Source organism: Cynoglossus semilaevis, chromosome 4 (assembly GCF_000523025.1).
Source record: "Cynoglossus semilaevis isolate Cse_v1.0 chromosome 4, Cse_v1.0, whole genome shotgun sequence".
Lineage (NCBI taxonomy): Eukaryota > Metazoa > Chordata > Actinopteri > Pleuronectiformes > Cynoglossidae > Cynoglossus > Cynoglossus semilaevis.
In genome coordinates this window covers 3897333-3919052 of record NC_024310.1, presented here as the reverse complement: position 1 = coordinate 3919052, position 21720 = coordinate 3897333, and the positions used below count along the sequence as shown (strand labels likewise).

The 21720-nt window shown below is 38.9% G+C and overlaps 1 protein-coding gene across 1 annotated transcript in view; it reads right to left on the bottom strand.

The window, feature by feature from the left end:
• myo18ab (myosin XVIIIA b) overlaps positions 1-21720 on the bottom strand; it is an 89876-nt gene that overhangs the window by 16634 nt on the left and 51522 nt on the right. The window contains exons 22-35 of the mRNA XM_017031856.2: positions 18502-18630; positions 11012-11155; positions 10547-10636; positions 10131-10250; positions 8114-8225; positions 7125-7252; positions 6512-6666; positions 6219-6342; positions 5285-5392; positions 5094-5186; positions 3705-3815; positions 3279-3383; positions 2844-2990; positions 2272-2385 (exon numbers count right to left, since the gene is read on the bottom strand). Coding sequence (XP_016887345.1) covers positions 2272-2385; positions 2844-2990; positions 3279-3383; positions 3705-3815; positions 5094-5186; positions 5285-5392; positions 6219-6342; positions 6512-6666; positions 7125-7252; positions 8114-8225; positions 10131-10250; positions 10547-10636; positions 11012-11155; positions 18502-18630 — 1680 coding nt within the window. The remainder of the gene's footprint in view (positions 1-2271; positions 2386-2843; positions 2991-3278; positions 3384-3704; positions 3816-5093; positions 5187-5284; positions 5393-6218; positions 6343-6511; positions 6667-7124; positions 7253-8113; positions 8226-10130; positions 10251-10546; positions 10637-11011; positions 11156-18501; positions 18631-21720) is intronic.

Here is a 21720-nt window from a genome sequence, read left to right as displayed (position 1 = left end):
AAGGACTGCAGTCTGCATGGTCAAGCATGAAATGTGCCAGGACATGTGCAGTGACCATAAACCGCCCGTTGTTAGGAGTCAGGCCTGTAACCAGTCGGCAACAGTCAGTTTTTCTGAACACAAACAAAATTATTAATCAAAGCCAACCAGATGAGAGCAGAGCGCCTCATCATAAACTGCACGTATCTAATTAGGAAACACTTAATGAGCTGCAGGTGACTTACAGTCCTGTCATTCCCAATCCAGAATTCAGAGCTGATATAGTGCACGTCTGCTCACTAATCAACAGCACATAAACATTATTAATGTGCTGTATATATCACTTTAAATCGGAGGCAGCCATAATTGCCCTGAGGGTGGGATAATAAAGGGGCACTTCAATTTGGGTGAAGCCAGAAGACACAATGTCATAAAACATTCCAGTCCTTAAATATTTATTCTGTCTGATGCCTGACATGGAAACTAAATCAGAGCAATTTGAAATGATGGAAGCTTCGCAACAAGTTTTGATCTAGTTCCACATGAATGTTTTCCAAAACTAAAAGAACTTTCAGAGTTCTTCTGGGTTCAGTATTCAGAGGAGCCCAGTGAGCAAGCTGTGCCCTTGTGCAAGAGAACATCACAAGGAAGTCTTAAATCTTTGGAGAAACAGCTTTTAATCCAGTTTATATTGCATTATAAATAGTCGGTCCAACACTGCTAATGCCACAGAGAGGTGTAATCATCTAATCGACACTACAAATGGAACAAAAAATGTTCTGCTACAAAAAACATTAGGATAAAAAGGGAGTTGTTTTTATATATTTACTCACTTCCATGAGCATTTGTTGAGACAGGCTAATGATAACTGTAGTACCTATAAATATCCAGTTTCCAATGTGTGACCAATTCATTTTCACGTCTCACTTTCCCTTTTAAATCCCCCTCTTAGCTTCAATGGGTGCTGATAAAAGCTGCGAGATCTACATAGTGAGGAAAAATATGTTGATGGATGCTTGTGAAAAAAACAAAAGGTCCGGTTGGCAGCATCAAACTGTCATTTAGCACGTTTAACAATAGGCTGTCAGCACAATCTCAACCCAATTATGTGGGTTGGCTCTCTTTTTCCCTCTCTGACTGCTGGGGCTCTGTGCAAAAACTGAAGCTTTCAAAACCATGTGAGACAATTTTCTGAAAACACTGCCATTACGCCAAGAGAGTGGTGGAAGAATGGTGGACAATCTGAATTTACATGATGTTATCTTGGGTTGCACGGCCTATAATTTAGCCAAACCAAAAGAAAGAAAAACAGCCTCGCTATTCCAGTCGTCTGCTCACCCAGCCGACTGGATTTTATTTTTTGCTGAGGTCATTCTGAAGGACATCACTTCAAAACAAACAGAATTCTTTATCTCCCTCATATTCCCTTTTTTTACAGACCTAAGCAATAGAGAAAACATTAACACAGGAATCGTGAGTGACTGAGCAGGAAAACACATCCACATGGCAGTTGTTTTGGGCTTTAATAAGTTTACTTCACCACAGTGGACTTTGTGTCCAATATTTCTTCACCGTTTTTCTTTGTTTTCTCACATACATATACAAATATATATATATACATATATATGTATATATGTCATATAAATATATATGATTGAACGAGCAGAGGAGAGAACAGAGATTGAGGGTGAAAGAGTGACAGAAAACATGTGTGTGTGTGTGTGTGTGTGTGTGCAGTCTTGTGCATGTCAACACACAGAACCCGACTGCCATGGGAACAGAGCTATAAATGAAAAAAAAACATTCAAAGCTAAACAACCAGAAAACCATGTATGTCTCTAAACAGGAGAGAAAAAGAGAACAAAATGTAAATGGAATAAAATGTACACTTTTCAGAAAAATAACAGAATAACACCTACCCTGCACTCAACACTCTCTCGTCGAGTGACATGCAGTGGGAGGAAAAGGATGAGATGTGAGGGAACAGATGTGTCCTATAACCCCTTATCTGTGGCTAAAGGCAACACTGTGACAAAGCTACTGCCATCCTCCTACCACCACAGATGGCACAGCCTCATAAAAAGCCTGCAAAGCCAAACCTATGTGAACACCCTCGATGATCATTTCCAAATGCGGTGAGAGCCTCAGCTTCTCCCTCCCATTTAAAGATGACATGCAGTAAACTTGGCCATAAAGTAGATCTAAATTGCCACCTGTGGTAGCATTAAGATGGAATATGAAATGCGGCTTTGGCAAAGGGAAAGGGTCAAGGTCTCGTGATGCTGTACTGACCGCCTGCTTTGTTTTGGAGATGTCCTCCATCTGAACGTGAAGGTCTTCGATCTCCACCTCCATGGACTTGCGGGATTTAACAGCGGCCGCACACGTGAACTCTGATTCTTCCAGCTGCACACGACATAGAAACATTTGTTGTTGTTGTTTCAAGGTTAATAAATTGCATTAATTTAATCTTAAGATTTAATTAAGTTAGCATAACCTTATCAGTTAGCAGTGTTACACTGAACAAGGAGAGATATTTAGGTGCTGAGCTGGAATTAAATGCATATTTTTCCTTATCATGATTAAGAGCAGTGGTTGACAAAATGGGGGGCGTAAAAGTCAGTGAGGCAGGGTACAGCAAAACAAATACATTTCAGTTATACTTTTTTTTTTCATGCTACAGTAGGAAAAATGTACTTATATTATGGTCTTTGTTAATTGAGAAGGGAAGTTTTGCAGGAATTAAAGTCCTTTCAGTGAAGTTTAGTAGAGTTTTAAAACAGACTCTTCAAACATGTTGATGTTGGGGGAACGAACCGAATCTCAGAGGAACGGTTCACAAGTTGTCGCTGTCAATGTCGTACCTGATTCTTGAGCTGAGCAATCTCCCTCTTGCTGGGAGCATTGTTCTTTATATGGTCCAACATTATCTGGGCATCAGCCAGCAGAGCCTTGGTTCTTTTCAGGTCCTTCCTCAAACGCTTCTCAGTTTCTACGTCCCCGCTTCTCACCTGAAAAAGAAGCACAACTCGTGTTTTTCTTCTTTTCTTGACATTTAATCAGTTGCTCAATACTTTGACGGGGACTTCTGTGACTAAGTGCAGTAAGCACTTTTTTTTTACAGAATATGAATGGGAAGTAAAATGAAAACACCACAATAGGATGATTAAAGTGTCTCAAAAGAGAAGAGAAAAACTAACAAAAAAGACACCTGTCTTTGTTATTTCCTTGTACAAGATACTGTTCTGGTTCAGACGATTCTATTCTGATACAAAGCGTCCAGTGAACGGTGTTATTACCTGATCCTGTGCTGACAGAAGCTTCGACTCCAGCTCTCTCTTCTCTTTCAGCACTTTTTGCTTCTCAGTGTATTCTTCTTCAAGCTGGACTTCCATTTGCTTAAGCTGCAACAATATACAAGCAAAATAAACAGGAAGTGGGAGAATTGATTATATTATAAATTATATACAAGTCCAAAAAGGACTAAAGCTATGTCCAGTTAATTGGTTGCAAGTCAATTCTGATTATTTTTACTTTTCTTGAACCTTTTAGTTTAAGTTATTTGCCAGTTTTTTTCTAATAATAAAACATTTTTAAAAAGTTCTTCAAGTGTCTAATTCTCACACACCTTGAAGGACAAAGCTAAGCAAAAATATTTTGGTCCTGAACTAACACAACTATCGTCTTCACATCAGACTCCTGTAGGAATGTAAATGTAACATTACCTTCTTGCTGCAGGACTGTCTGATCTCCTCCACCTCATCATCTTTGCTTTCAATGTCCTTTGAATGAGTCTGACGGAGTCGCTCCATCTCCATCTCCAGGCGCAGCTTGGCCTGCAGGAAGAAAATTGACAGTGTGTCGATAAGGCCAATATTTGCCATTGAAATAAACTTAACGTGTAGTAAGAGTCTGCTCTTTAAAGAAAGTTAGTGGAGAAATGTGTGTGCAACAGTGTGTGCAAGAGGTTTTGAATTCGTTCAGTAATTACAATGCTCTTTAAAGAAAGTTGGTGGAGAAATATGTGTGCAACTGAGGTTTTGAATGTTCTCAGCTGTCTGAGCTCACATTTTTATTAGTCTAAAAATAGTGTAGTGTTAAAAATTTAAAAAAAATTTGTTCAGTAATTACAAAACCCAAACTCACGCCTTGGTGAGACCAGAGAGTGTTTGAATATGACAACAAACTAGTTATCAACTGCGTATTTTATATTACTTGTTGAACTCAAAGGGTTTATTGCTATTATCACATCAACAAACAGTGAAACACTCTGTGCCACTGAACCCTGGTACATCCTGTGGAAGGCGTCTGAAACCTGACACCAGCACAGAGCCTGACAATGAGGACATTTGAGGCCAGTGAGGTCCAGTTGAAACACAGCGACTTGTCAACAAATCATAATCTCACAGAACAAGTCTGTCTCATGGGGGAAATATCAGTTCTGTGAACCTGTGAAACATCACAGTCACAGTCCCGTCTTACATGACTACAAATGACATGACTGGCTAAGGTGAGAACAAACCCAAAGTGCAGTGCATGTGTGGGCTGAATCCAAATGATGAGCTCAACCTCAAAGTGACCCCATTCAACCTCTTACATTCCTTTACGTATTCTGGAAAATGTAGCCTACATTGACCTTTAACAGCAGAAATAATGTACTTGTCATTTTAATAATTAAATAATTATATATTTTTTGTCACTTTTACATGCGGTTTAAGTGACTACAAGTCTGGTCAAAGTCTGGTGAGGTGAAACTGAGGTCGCTTAAAAATATTTTTATTTAAGAACACTTATGAAAGTAATCTAGGTTTAAGTGCTGGTCACACTGTCGTAAAAAATATATAGGTCACATTTGTGCAAAATAAATGGGATATGGGCCACTTTGCCTGTGGTGAAAATACATGTTTTTCAATCTGCACATACAGTAATATTGGTTTCTTTATCACAAAATATGAACTGTTTACTGTCCTGGTTTCATCATTTTGTCACAACTGTGGGAACAGTTTAGAAAAAAAAAAAACAAACAAAAAAAAAAACACCATCTACATATACAGTGATCAGTTTTCAACTTCACTCCCTTTTCAGCTCCTCTGTGTTCAGTGCTTTGTGTGTACCTGTTCTAACATCTGGATGGTTCCAGCCTGCTCATCCAGCTCCTCCTCCTGGTCCTTCACCTTGGCCTCCATGTCACGAAGCTGCTTCTTCACCTGCACGATGAATAAATATTAACAATAAACCAGTGAAAAAAAACTGTACAAGAGAAAATCTGACTACAGAGTTAACAGGATCCAAGGACAAAGAAGACCTTGGCCAGCGACGCCTCATCTTTGGATTCCTGGGAGTTGAGATCCTGCAGCTCGGCCTCCAGTTGGTCCAGCTTCAGGTTTAATGCACAAACTTCCAAGTCCTTATCCTACAGGACACGTGGGCACAGGAGAGAAGAGAATCTGAAGTGTAATCAGCGGAGGCTGAGCAAATATTAGTTCAGCTCAACAGGTAGCTACTGATGCACAAACAGGCTAATTGCCACACTTTCATTACATCAAACTCCTGCTGTGAAGACTGGTAAAGTACAAACCTGCTCCTGCACAGATCCCCTTATTATAAACCTAGTCGACTTCCACATGTTTTCACATAGAATTACAGAGTGATGCATAACATGAAGGTGTTAAGAGCCTCAACATTATGTCATGACTCTAACAAATCTGATCTCAAACGGTAAGGATGACAACAAATATAAGAAGTTGATCAGGATAGAAATTAGCCCGAATGTTGACATAATATACAATGAGGTATTTCACATATACAGTACACAGCAAGTTTTTACCTAAACAAAATAAAAAAAGAACCCAACGAACGGACGAGAAGTACAAATAGGAGTAAATAACAAATATGAAATACTGTGATACAGTGTTCTAAAATTAGATGTTTTTTTTTGGAATTGCAACTTTATTTTCGAATAAATGTAATTGTGCTTCATTGTCATAAAGCATTATAAGCTCTTATATGTGTTTGATCTTGATCTTGAACTCTAAATGGTTTTATAACTGTTGTCAAAGCATTTCTTTTTAAGAAAATGTTCAAACTCTGAGACTAAATAAAAGACTGAGATCAGTTTGAATATTGCAGAACCTGTCATGAATGTTTTTTTGGGAGGGTGGGGTGGGGTACTAAAGCTGTGAAAGGTTCTTAAAAAAGTTTGCACCATCACATTAAAGTGTGTTGTCACCAACACAAACCTCCAGTTGCTGTCGGAGGCTGAAGGCCTCTCCTGTCAGCATGTCTTTCTCCCGGGCCAGTTTCTCCCTCAGGCTCTTCTCCCGCTGCACCTCATCTTGGGCAGCACTTAGTTCACTGTCAAACCTTAACACAAGGACACACACACACACCAGCACCACTGGTCAAACCCTCTGCTGATTACAGCTATTTAATCACCAACACAGCAGATACTGCTGCTCTGAAGAATGTGATTTGAAAAGGAAAATATGTGAATAATAAAGTCGGATTGTTGGGTGTGGGTGTGTGCACTGACTTCCTCTGCTTCTTCTCCAGGTCATGGTTGCGACTCTGTTGACTTTCCATGTGAAGTTTGGTGTCCTGTAGTTCTGACGTGAGTCGCTGTGTTTTCTTTTTCAGCTGCTGGATGTTCCGTTGGGACTCTTCGTTGTCTGCCTGCAGGTCTGTGATCTGGAACATCATTGCAAGAGTTGGTGAGTAGAATTTCATTGAAATCCATACTTAAATAAGCTGCACTATATAAATTACTAACAGAACAAAAGAGATGAAGTTTAATTAAATACTTTTTAAATAGCAACAATGACAGAACAACTGCTCTGTTACACAGTAATAAAGCTTAAATTTGGATTTTACAAACCGTGAGTTTTGAAAAGTGAGATTTTTTTTTAGCATATATACAACCATTCATTTTTATAGCAATCAGTTGTGTACAACGAACATACATATATATCCACATATAAATACATATATACATATACAGTATACCCACATACATATATACACATATACACCCATATGCATATACATATGTATATATATATATATATTTTAATGTTCTGAGAGATTTATTGTGCCAGACTGTGTGTAATCATCCGGGTGTACTGTGTGTGCAGCGTGCGTCCACTGACCCTCCTATCAAGCTGCCTCTTGTTCTGCTGCTCCACCTCCAGCTTGTCATCAAACTCCTGCTGTAGCCTCTTCTTGGTGAACTCTATCTCCCTGATGGCTCGTTCGTACTTCAGCCTCCACTCTCCTCCTGTCAGACCGACATGTTCACAGTCTCTCACTCTTTCATATTTAACCAGCTCTATGACAGTCGAATGCATTTTTTAACAGCGATAAAAATAGCTCAGGGATTTTAATAAATAAAACATCAGACAACTTGTGTGTCATGATAAAATGTCTGCGACTGACGACTTTGTGCTATTAAAGATTATGCCAGAATGATAAAATGGTAAATATGAGGATATTGAATGCAAAAAAAAGAGAGAGAATGTTAAAAGTTTAGAACTACGGCTCACAACATCCTGAATATTTAGTCAAAGGAGGTTTAGTGTAAAAAATGAAAGTTTGGGGCCATTTTGTACAGAGGAAAACCGATGTCTGTTATTTTTTGCTCTTCTTTAAAGTGTCTTCTTGACAGACAAGTCTTTTTTAAAAATAAACAGACCTTTTCATAAATTCTCCTTTGGTGCTTAATATAGACTTTGTTTTTTTCTCTGCTAAGATTTTCTTTTTCCCTTCTGATGCCATCTTAGTCTGTCTTTAAGCAGAAATATAAAAAGAAACTTAAAGCCAGTTTGTGCAAAACATACAGGTAATTAACCTCAATCGGCTATTGATTAATCGTGCTAATAATATATGATTTATTTAGAGTATTGTTTGTTGTTTATTTAGACAAATATAACCATATTAAAATGAGGAAATCTTTAGATATATTTCTATGGTGAGAAACTTTTTTTTGTTTAAAATTGTAAAAATATTGAGTGAGTCATATTAAGCTGCTGTCCTTTTAAAGTATTTGTTAGGTCTTCTTGTTGCATGTACTGCAGTATAAATCATTTAGTAGTAGCAAGAGTGTGTAGAGCACAGGAGAGGTTTGCAACATGTGTATGACCTGTGTCATCATCCTCCATCTCTCCGTTGAGTTCAGACGCCCGGATGAGCCGAGCCTCCATCACCTCCATCTCCATGGACTCCATCTGTTTCTTCATTGTGTCAAACTTGGCCTGGTGGGTAAGAAAGATGACACATTTTCCAGGACAATGTGAACACATTCTCCAGTCTCCACAGTCTCAACCAAAAAAAAGAGCCTTATAAAAAAAACTCTAGTAGATGAGTTTATAACAGAAGATAAATTTGAGGTAGAACTGAAAAAAAAACCATGAACTTTCAGCAAATGGCTGAGTCATTTATTTTGCTAATACAATGGTGTGTCTCCTCAAAAAGTCAACACTATAAATAACAGAGCTGTCAAGTGCAATTCAACTTGCGCACCGTACCTGACTCGACTGCCGATGAAGTTTTGGGAAGCAAAACTGTGCTGATTCAGGTCAAAGCTCGTTTTTGTGGAGATAAGAAGTTGAATAATTTGTTTTGGTGCCCCCTAATAGGCCCTCTGTACTGGTCAATACTACTTATCCAGTGAGTCTGATAGGGAGAAAACCCAAAACAGCTTTAGATGGATTCATGGTTTTCTTCAGATAATGACATCAAAAGGCAGATCAGCTTAGTGGAATGAGAAACGCAGAAGTCTGGGCTTGGGCTTTTGCAGCACTCCAAGTCTTTCTTTTGATTAGATCAGACAACTGAATTTCAAGAAGAAAAGAATCCATGCTTACTAATCAGAACAGAGTACACTTAAAAAGATACATTAGATATAGTGGGAGACGCGCTGACATCATTTGTCATTTTAGGTTTTATAGTATTTTATTTGTCCGTCCGTTAGATCTGCACCTTTACACTGTAGCGTCTGCTGATGAGGCTGTGACTCTGTTTCGTTCCTTAGTGATTCAGTCAATGTTTGCACCAAATGAGCAGGGCCCAGACTCCATCACCCGATGCCGTCTGTCCGCAGTGGTACTCAGTATATCACATTAGTGTGCTCTGCCTTGTACTGCTTGCAGATTTTGCCTAATATTCAGTAGTATTACCACATAACCACAAGGCCAAGCAATGTTTACGCATAAATCTGTAAATATGTCTGTGTAGTAATTTAAATAATTCTGTATGTTCTAACCCAAACTCTTACTCTACTCATATTCAAGCCTGTTCTTCTCTGTCCGTCTGATGAAGTCTCAGAGATTCATTTTAACATTTTAACAAGCTAACATCTCTGATTTTCTGCTGCTGGACTTCACTCTCTCAATTCCAGCAGAAGGAACAAGCTCCGGGTTGTGCTCATTAGCACTTTCAAGCGCTACCTTCAGGCGACCCTACAGGTCTGTATTTAAAGTAGAAACATGTACAGTAGAGTAAACGCCTGTGCGTCAGTAGGGACTGTAAACTGCTGCTCAAGACGTCTGGTCATGTCTATACACCGTAACTATACCATAGAGTACTTCTTAATCTGTAGTTTAGAACAGGGACCCCCAACCCCCGGTCCGGGGACCAGTGCCGGTCCATATTTCATTTGGTACCGGGTTGCACTGGGACAAAAGTAAAAAAAAAAAAAAAAAAAAAAAAAGTACTTCAGTTTTCCTAATTAACTTCATTAAAAAAGAATCCAGTTTTTCTTTAAAAGATATTCTGGCAATGTTTCAAGACTAAAGTAATTCAGACTCTGATACTGACAGAATAAGAAGATGTTTTATTTCAAAAATCTAATGATGGTGCAGTATTACCGGTCCACAGCAACACACCTGCAAACCTGCCCTGAGAGAAACTGAATTTGCCCTTGTTCACCTGAACATCCCCCTTTTCTTTCTAAGAGCTGAGCCATTTGCACGCAGCATGATTCCCATCTATCTGTGCATTCACTGGAAGAATTTCTGGATAAATCATCAGTCAAAAATGTCAAACAGTGAACAAAGTGAAAGGAGAGAGCAGGGGGGGAGGACAAGGGTAAAGAATTGACCTGACAATATGACTTCACATTTTCAGCCATCACTGTGTGAGAGTGTGTGTGTGTCTACCTGTAAGTCCTTCATGTCCCTCTCCAGTCGCAGTCTCTCAGAGGTTTCTGTCTCCAGCAGCTGAGAGGCCGACTCCCCTGTGTTCCTCTCATCAGCCAGCTCTGATGACAGCTCAGTGATCTGATTTGCACACATAACACACACAATATATATCAACATTAATATTCTATTGTCTCACAGTATAGTGCTGTGTGTGGAGGGGCTGCAGGGGGTTGAGGGGTCAGACAACATGATTCTGCATTTAATATTTTATCTGGCGTCACAAATCCAATGAATTCATCATCTGTATTTTGAAGGAAAAAGATTCAGAAATACGTGTTTGTATTTCTTCGTTCTGGTGCTGAATTTACTCCTGAGTGCAACTTTATTAAACATGAGATAACTCCTCTACTGTTCAAATGTCTCTGTGTATTTACCCGGCTCTCCAGGCGATCACTGTTGAGCCGCAGCTCGTTTCTCTCCTTCTCCACCTTCTCCAGCTTCTGCTTCAGCTGCTGGATTTCTTCCTGAAGAAGAAGAAGAAGAAGAAGAGGGACAACATTAACGTCACATTTTCTAATTTGTTTTACTTACTGTTGCAATAAAGGTACGGTATGACTTGCCTTTTTTTATTAAATTAATATATATCGGCTTTGTTCATTTTCTATATATTGAACACATTTGATTTTGTTTCCACATCAGATCCTAAATCCTATATTAAGCACCGTCAGAGCTCTGGCTAATTGTTGTTTAATTGTGTTATAATTACATCATGTGGAGCTGAGTGGAACCAAAGTCCCAAACATCATTAGCTGTTTTGTTGCAATTTTCAGGTTTACACAATAATTTGTTGATGCCTTCAAAGTGTGAGTGTGTGTGTGTTTGTGTCTTCATATACGCACATCCTTTCCACGGATCTGCTCCTCAGTGAGCTGCACTTCTATCAGGGGTCTGACCGTGGTGAAGAGCTTCCACCATGGCCAACCTTTGACACCTCGATTTTTCTTAATGTTCTTCTGAATGCAGCGGATGGCCAGATCCTGAATCTGTCACAGAAACACACGAGTGGCCACAGCATGAGTCAGTGGAAGAAGACAAGATGGATGAGGACGTGGTCTTTGTGCTTTACAGTAGACCATCAATCACAGACACTGGGAATTCAAAATCTCATAAGAAGAATATATAGTGGTTGTCAGTGAGGATGAGATTTAGAAAAAAAAAAGAAAAATCTGGTTATTATTCGTTACATAACCTTGAGAACAAAACTTATTTGTCATGTTTATCTTTTCAAGATTGAAACAAAGCAAAGGGGAATTGTTGTTGGTTTTCTTTTATAACGCAAAAAGGAAAAAGCTGAGCCTTGAAAATAAAAGTATGACTCTTTATTTACTGGCACTCCTTTGACACCAGGTTGTTATTAATATTGCACTGTGTTAGCATAATGGTATTCTTAATCACGAGATACATTAGTAGGTATTAAAGTAGCCTCTAGGACCAAAGTGTCTTGGCTGACTTTGTGTATGACAAAATACTTTGTACTCAAGAGTCATATTTTATGCCGAACCACTTTTCTCACAGATTAAATGGATTTACCGTTGAACCCATCTCTACATTTGGAATTCCGACTAGTTTTCTGGATTACCTCAGCAGATCCAGTTGACTTGTTTTTAAACTGTTGTAACACTACAACAACCTGAAGTAATGTTTGTGGGTTGCTTCAGCTTGAAGTTCCATTGCCTGAATAAACATTACCATATTGTTACACAGCAGGTGCACCAGAGGAATCTTCCTTCAATTTAAAATATTCCTCCACCTGTCTGTTAGAAGTAGTAACAACACAAATCTCAGTGGTACCTGTAAATTTAGAAAACATCATACTGTACTCCTATTTGTTCAACTGTAGTGGTGCAGTGGTGTTATTTGATTTCTATGACAAAAAAAAATATGTAGGACAAATATGATGGACATAGTCAGAATGTTTGATACAGGGATATTTATCCAAGCTGTGTACTCAGTACCTGGTATCCAGAGAGGCACAGTGAAAGGGGACAGAAACACTGGCACTTAGTTTATTTACATGCACAAACAGTATGAAGATAGGCTGAGTGTTTATGCAATGTGGTAACCAGGTTACTGGTTTCTGCCTTAAGGAAACTATTTAATTAGATTCATTGTTGACTGGCTGGCAGCTGAATCCCCCATGCTTTTCCACTCTCAACTGTTCCCCATGACAACAAAGAGAAAGAGGCAGAGCAGCGACAGACTGCAGGGCCTCAAAGCAGCCAGAGGAGCTTTCTCTATTTGTCTATTCCCGCGTGGAGAGGCACAGTCTCTCTTTCTCCAAGCCTTACTTCCTTTTCTTTCTTAAAAAAAACTCTTTCTCATTTATTTTCTGGAGTGCTTTGAAAGCTGCTCCCCTGGCAGGGGGGAAGACTTTGAAGGGGGTGAGGTGAATCTCCGGGGCAGACAAGCAGATGAGATGAAGGACCGGATTAATTGAACTTAGGCTGTGATGTAAAGACAGCCTAGGAATATTTAAACGAACATTTCTGTATGGATGTTTATCACCAAAGGAGCTACACACCTGCAGGACGTAATACAATTTACATTTTTAAATACTACAGACTCAAATTCATTTTGAAAAACCTTGACAAAATAACAATAAATGACTGAGTAAAAACTTGGATAAACCTGAAAAACATGCAACCAATGCATTGACAAAAGTCATAACAAACTGTGGAGGCATTGACGAGGTAGTCAATCAACCTGATTATGAACAAAATATTAAAGCAGCAGTCTACAACAATTATCATTTTAGAAAAAATATCTTTACAATAGTTAAGACTACATGGGTGTAGTCTGGGTGTGATATCACCTGTGTACCACTGCTGAAACCACCACTACCACTAGTTTCAACTACATGCACGTGTTCATATCTATTAATTCAACCATATACTTAGAGTTAATTTAAACGCTTTAAAAACTGTGGATTTTTTAATGTACACAAAATCACATTTCAAGAAAACATACTCCATCCCAGTGGTTTCCCCCCAGGAGGCACAAGATCATTTGCTCAATGAGATTAGCAGTTTGTTGGAATGACAGAGTTTATAACGAAATTCAGTTGAGTTTTTGAAGCACTAGCTGTAGATGTGTCCACATGGGGAGGCTCGACAACAGACCTATATAACATATAAAATGACTCGTAACAGTATGTATAATTTTAGATATATCTGCCAACCCTGGAAGGAACTAAAAGAAATAGAGAACCTATCATTGGGACCCATGTGTTTGAGAATGACTTTACTCCATCTGTTACGTGGAAAAAGGCAAAGTTTATAATCTATACTGCCACCTACCACCGTCCAGATGCTCGCTTTCTCTCCTGAGAGCTGTCACACTGGCCATGTTAATGCAGCGCCCCCACACTAAACCTAATTGTGCAAAGACAGAAGGGCTGATTCCTAACCAGATAAAAAATGCCTGATTAAAAAATAAAAAATAAAAATTTTGAATTGGCTCCGAGTCAAGAAAATAGGCTAGTGCTACTTTCAACAGACATATGTCTGGCATACAAAGACCCATCAAAAAAGGAAGAGCCTATATTTAGCTGGCAGGCTTTGACTACGCAGCATTACAGCATCAGCTAAAAAAGATAATGTCAAACACTGGGATATTTATTGAAAGCAGATGCTCAAAATGCAGCACTTTTATTCTCTTGGGCTTTTGATATGAGCCTGAAGATTATCATATGTATTTTTTTTCTCCAAGGTGAGATAAGGCAAATGCACACTGAAATCTATGACGTTATAGGCTTGATGAAAAGAAAAAAAATACTTATAGTTATAATCTTATTCTATTTAATTTTGTCCATGCTCATAGGAGAGTGTGATTGCGAGAGATCCTAACAATAGAAAGCTGTTATCATGTCTATCCAGGTTGAAAGAATGTAATGCAAGTATCCTAATCCGATCATGTGTTTCTGAATTACAGAAACCAGACAGCAAGATTGATAGTATCTTGGGATTAACCCTATGTGAGTGAATCTAACCAGCAGGTGTGGTGTACAAGGGCAGGGCGAGATAAGACGGCCCGAAAGACGTCCAGATGTGTGTCACGAATCAGGTGAAGACACCATGTAATTGAACATCAGCATGAGATAATGAAGAATGAGGAGCACACGCTGACGTTTCCTTTTTCTTTCTTCCCTTCTCTTGTGTCTTCTCTAACAACACTTTTAACTTTCGGACAGACCAGTACTGACTAAACTCTACCACAGCTGCTAGTTAACGTCAGGAGAGACAATGACATTGATTGATGAGAGTGAATGACTGAAGTTGGTGGTTATGTGACACCTGTCGTACAAAGTCACTAGAAAACTATAAGGATTTTTTTTTCTTTTCAAACAATAGCAATTAGCTGCTTTTAATTGTCACAGGAAGTTAACAGAATTGCAAATGAATGCCATGAATTACCAGCTTTTTTCTTTTCAAACAATTAGCTGCTTTTAATTGTCACAGGATTTTTTTCTTTTCAAACAATAGCAATTAGCTGCTTTTAATTGTCACAGGAAGTTAACAGAATTGCAAATGAATGCCATGAATTACCAGGGATTACTATTTACCTTTAGGAAGGAAGGCTGATACTGAGACCTTCAGGGGAGATTGAGTAGTGAAATGAAACCCAAATGCCCTTGAAAAGCAATTTCAGCTGGCAGGGCCCCACGTGAAACACACACTTACACAAACAACCACACAGCTGACGTGCAGCACACACTTACGTTCATACGTATATAAGAAGCAGGCACCAAATGAACTGTGCTCACAACAAATAATTCACACAAGTGACGTCCAAAGTTTTCTAAAGTGACAGATAGTGGGAGGAAGGGAGGAGAGAGAGAGAGAGAGTGAGAGAAAGAGAGAGAGAGTCCTGCTGACATTTTAACAGGCAGTCAGTGCACGGCAGCTGTGTTTTCCACTTGTCAGGTTCAGAACACACACACACACACGCACGCATGCACGCACGAACCTGCGCACACATGCATACACATGAAAATTGCAAAGTCCTTTACAAGGGCAACTTGTAAAGCATCCAAAAAGCTCATTTGGCTTCAATAAAAATGGCTCTCCTTGGGTTTGAACTTCATTTTAGTTGACTGTGAAGCATCCAATAAAGCTAAAATGCCAGCGTGGTCTTCACCGAGCATATTAATGATATAATGCACTTGCACAGCAACATGATTGACCAGGGATTTAAGCCAGTGAGATATTATGTCCCCGTTATTGCACAACTCCTGTGGTGCCAAAAAACAAAGGCAAAATACAAAGAAGACTATGTGTGTGTCTGGTCTCACTGCAGTTTGTTATATTACATCATATCAATCAATTCACACCAGGATGGACAGTCATTTAGTCATGAGTTTGGGCGTTTACTGGAAGCCTTCAATTTTACTTCTCATTTCAATAGGTTTATTCCTACAAAACGTTTAATATTGTTTTATTGCAGGCTTTTTTTTTCAATCACCTGCATTCATTCAAATCAAATTTTCTTTGCTATTTGTTCAGTTAAAAAGACTAACTTTCTTTGAGATGTTCCTTAAAGTTTTTTTTAGGTTATTGAATCCTGTGGTCCTCTCCACAGTTCTCCTCAACACTTCACAAAGCAGTAGAATCAAAGCGTGAGAGCTCTGACATCTTTTTACAGTTCAAACCCTCTTGCTCTGAAGGACATCAACCACATTCTCCTTCAGATGTTCAGGCAGTGGCACTGAACTGTCATTCTGAGAGTCAGGAGCTGTGGCTGGGTCGTCAGACTTTTGTGACTTTGTTGGCTTACGTTTAAAACTTTAAGAGTGCATTGGATGTAGTTGTTTGTGACAACTTTTTTTTTTTTTACATAGAAGTGACAGGCCCTTTCCAGGACATTGTCAGTTGCTACTGCATAACAGACCCTTTTTTTTCTGACACTACAATCTATGACGCACAAAACTGCACAGGTATGTAAAGACTGTTCTGTGAATTTCCTGCTTCGACCTTTTGTGTTAAATTGCCTTTAATAAGTCAATAATCATATATGATTTGCAGTCATAAAAGTTGGCCAAAAGGAACTCCCATATATATATTTTTTTCAAAACCCATTGTAACATTAGAGCTGTCAAACTTGGTGGTTTTCTGTGCTGAGGCAAGTTAGTTTAGTCGGCAGCACAGTCTGCAGCCTTGTTTTCCCCTCCAGTTACACCTGCGAGCACATGATTAACCCTGGAACAGATCAGAGAAATTAATTACTCCGATTAAACATGAGTGGGTTGCGGGTGTGTGAGATAATGAATAATTGATGAGGAAAAATATTATTCAGTGTTTACATAATACACCATCATTGTCAATCTAGGCAGGTGCAGGTTCCAAAACAAGCTAAGCTACCTTTTCACAGTCTGGTCTGTCACTCAAGCTCTGCAGATGATGTAGCGCAATCCTGTCAAGCACAGTTGTTCTTGCTGAAAAGCAAAGATTGTGTCCAGCTGCTGTTCACCAGCGTGACAGCGCAGGGAAAATAATTAAAATGGAAAGCATTTCAAAGTTTATCCAAAAGACCAGAGTCGTGGAAAAGAGTAATATGTGACCAATAATAAGGCTGTGTTTCTTGCCAATAAATGATGAAATGGCCTATAGAAGAACATTTATGGAAAAGCTTTCTCAAGAAAAGTTCAAGAAAAAAAAGTTCTGTCATGTCGGGTCTGCTTGCTTGTTCAACATTCTGCATTTGTGTTAGATTTAGAGTTGGACCAGGAAAGGTTGAACAGAAAGTAAAAGATGTCAGGATGTCAGAAGCAGGAAGGTCTGCTTTGGCAGTTTCCATTATGAAAAACACTCTGGTGCCACTATTCAGGCCGGTTTTATCCAGTGTGTCGAGTTTTGCAAAGAAAAATAAAAAATCTCGATCCTCGCGACTTTAAGTGTGACTCTGACTCGGATGGCTAAAAACTGACAGAAGTTTTTATTCATGTGAGAGTGGGGGAAAAAAAGAAAATCAATTTTTTAAATGCAATTGCAAGTAACCGTTGGATCAAAAACTGCTACTGAAAACTTTCGGACTTCATTTCTGCGGAATAATTCCACAAAATATCCAATTTGCCCAGAGGTCACCAAAGCCTGCTATCAAGTGTTCACATGTACACTAGGACTGAAGAAGCTGGCCGACAACTCTCCGTACAGTTATTCAGTCCTGCTATAGCAGACTGACAGCTGATCACTAGGGAGGAAAAAAAAAATTGCAGTTCAGATTGTGTGTGGTTCCAAAGCAGAAGGAGAACCGGGGGTGGTGAGGGCGACGACAAGGAGCCAGAAGGAAATAAATGAGGTAGCAGAAGTTTATCTCTGAGGAAATCATTTTAATATTGCCAGCACTACATTCTGTTTCTGAGGATGCATCCAGTCAATTCCTGAGGCTACAGATAGATTAGTATTAACTAAGAGTTCATTAGGAATCTAAATGCCACAATATCTGTGTAGCGTCTGCATCTTTCCTTTTACAAAACCACTACAAAGAGGAATTATCTCGAGACTTTGGTGTTATACAATTAATTACACTTTTCACTGACACTTAATGCGGACTGAAGTATCTACTCTTTAACTTGATGTTGAAGCTCAACCACTATTAGAAATAACTAAGGATTAGAAAGACATGAAAACAAACAAACACCAACCTTGTTGATATTCCTTACTTTCTCTCTGTCTCTTCTTTTTCTGCTGGGATTGTGGCAGCAACGGCACGATTAGAAGCTCATAGACTCTCGGTTATTATGTATCCATAACAACCAAGACAATAGATTTTACTTTGTATCTGTCACAGGGTGTTTGAAAAACAACAACTGCCTCAAAGAAGAGAAGAAAACATTTTGGATGTGACCTCAACCAGGTGGCACTTAAATATTCATATATATATATTATACCATTTATATAAATATTTATTCATGTACTGTATATTTGAAGCCAATTCTTGTCCAATACTGGGGAGGTACCTGTCCATCAGAGGACCAAGACTTTTCCCACTTACAGTTCAGACTGTCATTCAACCTAATACCACATGTTCTTGAACCGGAGAACATGCAAAATCAACCATAAAGACCGAGAAGTGAACCAGCGACAGGGTGGTCCTTCTGTTGTCAGGTAAAAAGCACTAACCACTTTATCCACTTCAGCTTCAGCCTGTGTGCTTTACTTTTTTTTTCTTTCATATCATCATCACAACCCAATCTGTAGTATTAAACATATGATAATAGATGAATATGTGCTTTTTATTGCAGAGGTCAAATGATGTAAATCGGGGACACAGAAACCCCTCCATAAAGTAGCCCCAAGTCATGTTCCCTCCCTACTGTGTTCTTGAGTCTTACCTTCCTCTTCTTGAAGGCCTGTCGGGCCAAATATCCCCTGCAGGCAGCCTGGAACAGAGAGATGTTCCTCCTGGTCTTAACGTCACGCTGCTCCTCCAGCTTGGAAAGAGTCCCCGCTCTGAAGAAGACCTGCAGGTGGAGAAGAAAGGTTGCAGTCAAAGTCACACACATCTCTTCTCTTTTAAGTAGAGGGCACACAGAGAGTATAGTTCCCCACACAGAGAGGACACATGGAACTTTAAAAATTTTAATGACTAGTAAAAAAAAAAAAAAGATTGAATCCTATAGGGGCTCCCACCTAGCTAAAGAAGGACCTGAAACTTTTCACAGAAACTTTTAATATATTTAAGTTTCTGTTACTGCCTGTAAAAAGTTTGAGAGAAATCCAGGATGCAGAAAATGTGATGGTAATGCAGTGTTTTGAATTGAAAAATTATTTCACCTGTAAATGGATGATTTAAAAAATATCTAAACCATGGCGGTCAAAAATTACACATTCATTTAATTCCTTAATTTGTGACAGATTACATTTGTCTACAAGTTGAATTTGTATCATTTTAACACTTTCAACTCATACATACAGTTGAATAATGTGTACTTTCCATTTATCCATCTATCTCAAATCATTTGCATTTTTACATTTTAGTAATATCTGAACAAATGGACGGTATGAAAGAGAATAAATGAACCAGTATTTGTGGCGTAAGTATTCACCTCCTGAGTTACAGCTTATTTTGATTTGAACTGTTTCCAAAATGTTTCTGCTGTTTTGCATCATTTATGATGCAAAAAAGGGCAGCAGTGCTGAATGCCAATAGAAAAACCCTTTTATAAGACCTCCACCAAAATGCCTCCAACTTTTCATGGCTCGTGTCTGGAGAAAAGGCACCTCTGCTCTGCTCTCCAGCCTCTGAAACAGCCAGGAGGGTTTTAATATGACTGGATTCATTAAGGAGTTTGTGTGAAGCTTTGTCCTTCAGCTGGATGTTCCTTAGAGGAATTTCTAAAACTGGCTGAGCAATGGAAAAAGTATGGCTTGGAATATCACTTAGAAAAAACATGTTTGATACAATGTCCACGATTTCACTTACAACTTTAGAAAGAGTGCAATAAATAATTATAGAGCCTCGGGGAATAACAATTCTTCCCACATTGTCCACTAAACTGTACCCACTGTGGACATACTGTATGCAAGTATCCCAAGGGACTCGGAGTCAAGAGATTATAATCTGTACCTTCTAAATCAGTGGTGGTTGGATTTGTATGTTTTTTAATGCTTTATGGCATTTTTACAGGTTCACTTCAAACACCTGATACTTTTACAATCAACAAAACTCATTTCAACTTTTTAAAGATACATATCTTTACATTAAAGTATATATAAATCTGGTTCTTTTTTTTATCATTTTTTTTCCTTTTTGTCTCTTCATTTGGTATGTGAAAATGTATCCATGCATCGTGATACATGTGTTTGGTTCTTTATTGTGAATTTTATGAAAACCAGTAACCTTTCTGAAGCACAGTTAAGAAACACGGCTCCTCCTTTACGAAAACAAGGTGAACCAGTAACCTTTCCGAAGCACAGTTAAGAAACACGGCTCCTCCAAAAACAAACAACTCATATTTCCTCCTCGCAACCAGTGCGATTCAAGGAATATAAATAAATTCTCAAAAGATGTCAAACAGGGGAGGAGGGAAAAGCATCTGAAGACCACTGCTGTTCTCCTCTGAGACTCATTTGTCACTGCAGGGGTGGTTTAAATGATACCAGGCAGAGAGCCACATACAAGTTGGCAGTGAAGCATGGGAGGTGGTTTGGCAGTGAGAGGTGGTGGTCCACATTCTGTGTGATATGGGCGACACTTTAATAATGCTTCATTCACCACAGCAAAGGTAAAGAACAAAAATAGCTGAAAGCTCTGCATGTTCCACTGGACAGGCAGCATGTATTCATGTGTCTGAGGGCGCCGCTGACAAAGAGCCTGTCTGCACTGTGCCTCACCTTCAGTCTGAATCTCAGCATTTGTTCATTTCATTCTTTTTTTTCCAACACACACAGTTCAGCGGTATTGTTGGATGTAGCCACAGTAATTGGGTTTCTTCTCAGACTTAAACTGCTGGTCCAGGCCTTAAGTATTGACACAAGACACTTTATTGGAACCTAGTTATTGAAATTCTGAATCCCAGTGTGACCTGAGGCAGCAGGTTTGGAGAGCACGGCCTGACTATCTAGGTTGAGGCATCTCAGATTTATCTGAGTACTGTACTGTGTATCATGTACTGTGTATCCTGTACTGTAACCTTACTGCGAACAAGAAGCTGCATTTTCAAAACTGTGGACTCTAAGTAATGTGATAGAATAATGAGACAACAGAATTCTGTACTGTACTGTGGACTCTAAGTACTGTGATAGAATAATGAGACAACAGAATTTAAAATGTGCATTTATCTCAATTACTCTGATCGTATTAAATAACTTTATCAATTGTACGTACACCGTGTAGGATTTAGCTACATCTAGTGGACAAGGTATGAAAGAGAATAAATAAATTAACATTTTATGATATCTTTATTAAGATATGGTGTAGGCACACACATCATAAAAATCATTTTATATTTAAGTTACAGTTTTATTCATTAAAATGAAACTTTTCTAAAAGCCCTCACGGTGCAGGTTTCAAGGCTGTAGCTCTGCTTTTAAAAATTCTAATTAGTGCTGCAGTGTTTGCTTTCTCTCGCCTAAACTCAAACTCATTCAACTTACTGTGTGCACTTATTTAGAGCTAATTGTTCTCCATAATGCATTATGCACAGGGTACAATTAGTGTGTGGGTTGAAAACCCATTTCTCCCACACAGGTGGGTCATATAGCCTTTGACCCATGTTATGTGAAAAACAGAAACCAAAACACACACACACACACACATACAATGTAAAATGACATAAATACAGGTGTTTGTAACAAACCAACACTGAGACAAGGCTAGATTTCTGCCAAGAAACTAATTTAAACGGCAGTCAAAGGCCAAATTGTTCTTTATTCCTCAGACATTTACATATCCTAATTAACAAAACTATCAGCCTGCCTTTTCACCTGTAATTACCTCGGGTATTTTTTTTTATCTAAAAGAGCTGGAGTTAGGCACTATCTGAGTGCAGCTTGGCAGGGGTCACAGAGTGGGAGAGTCACAGAGATCAGTACCTGCCCAAACAATACGC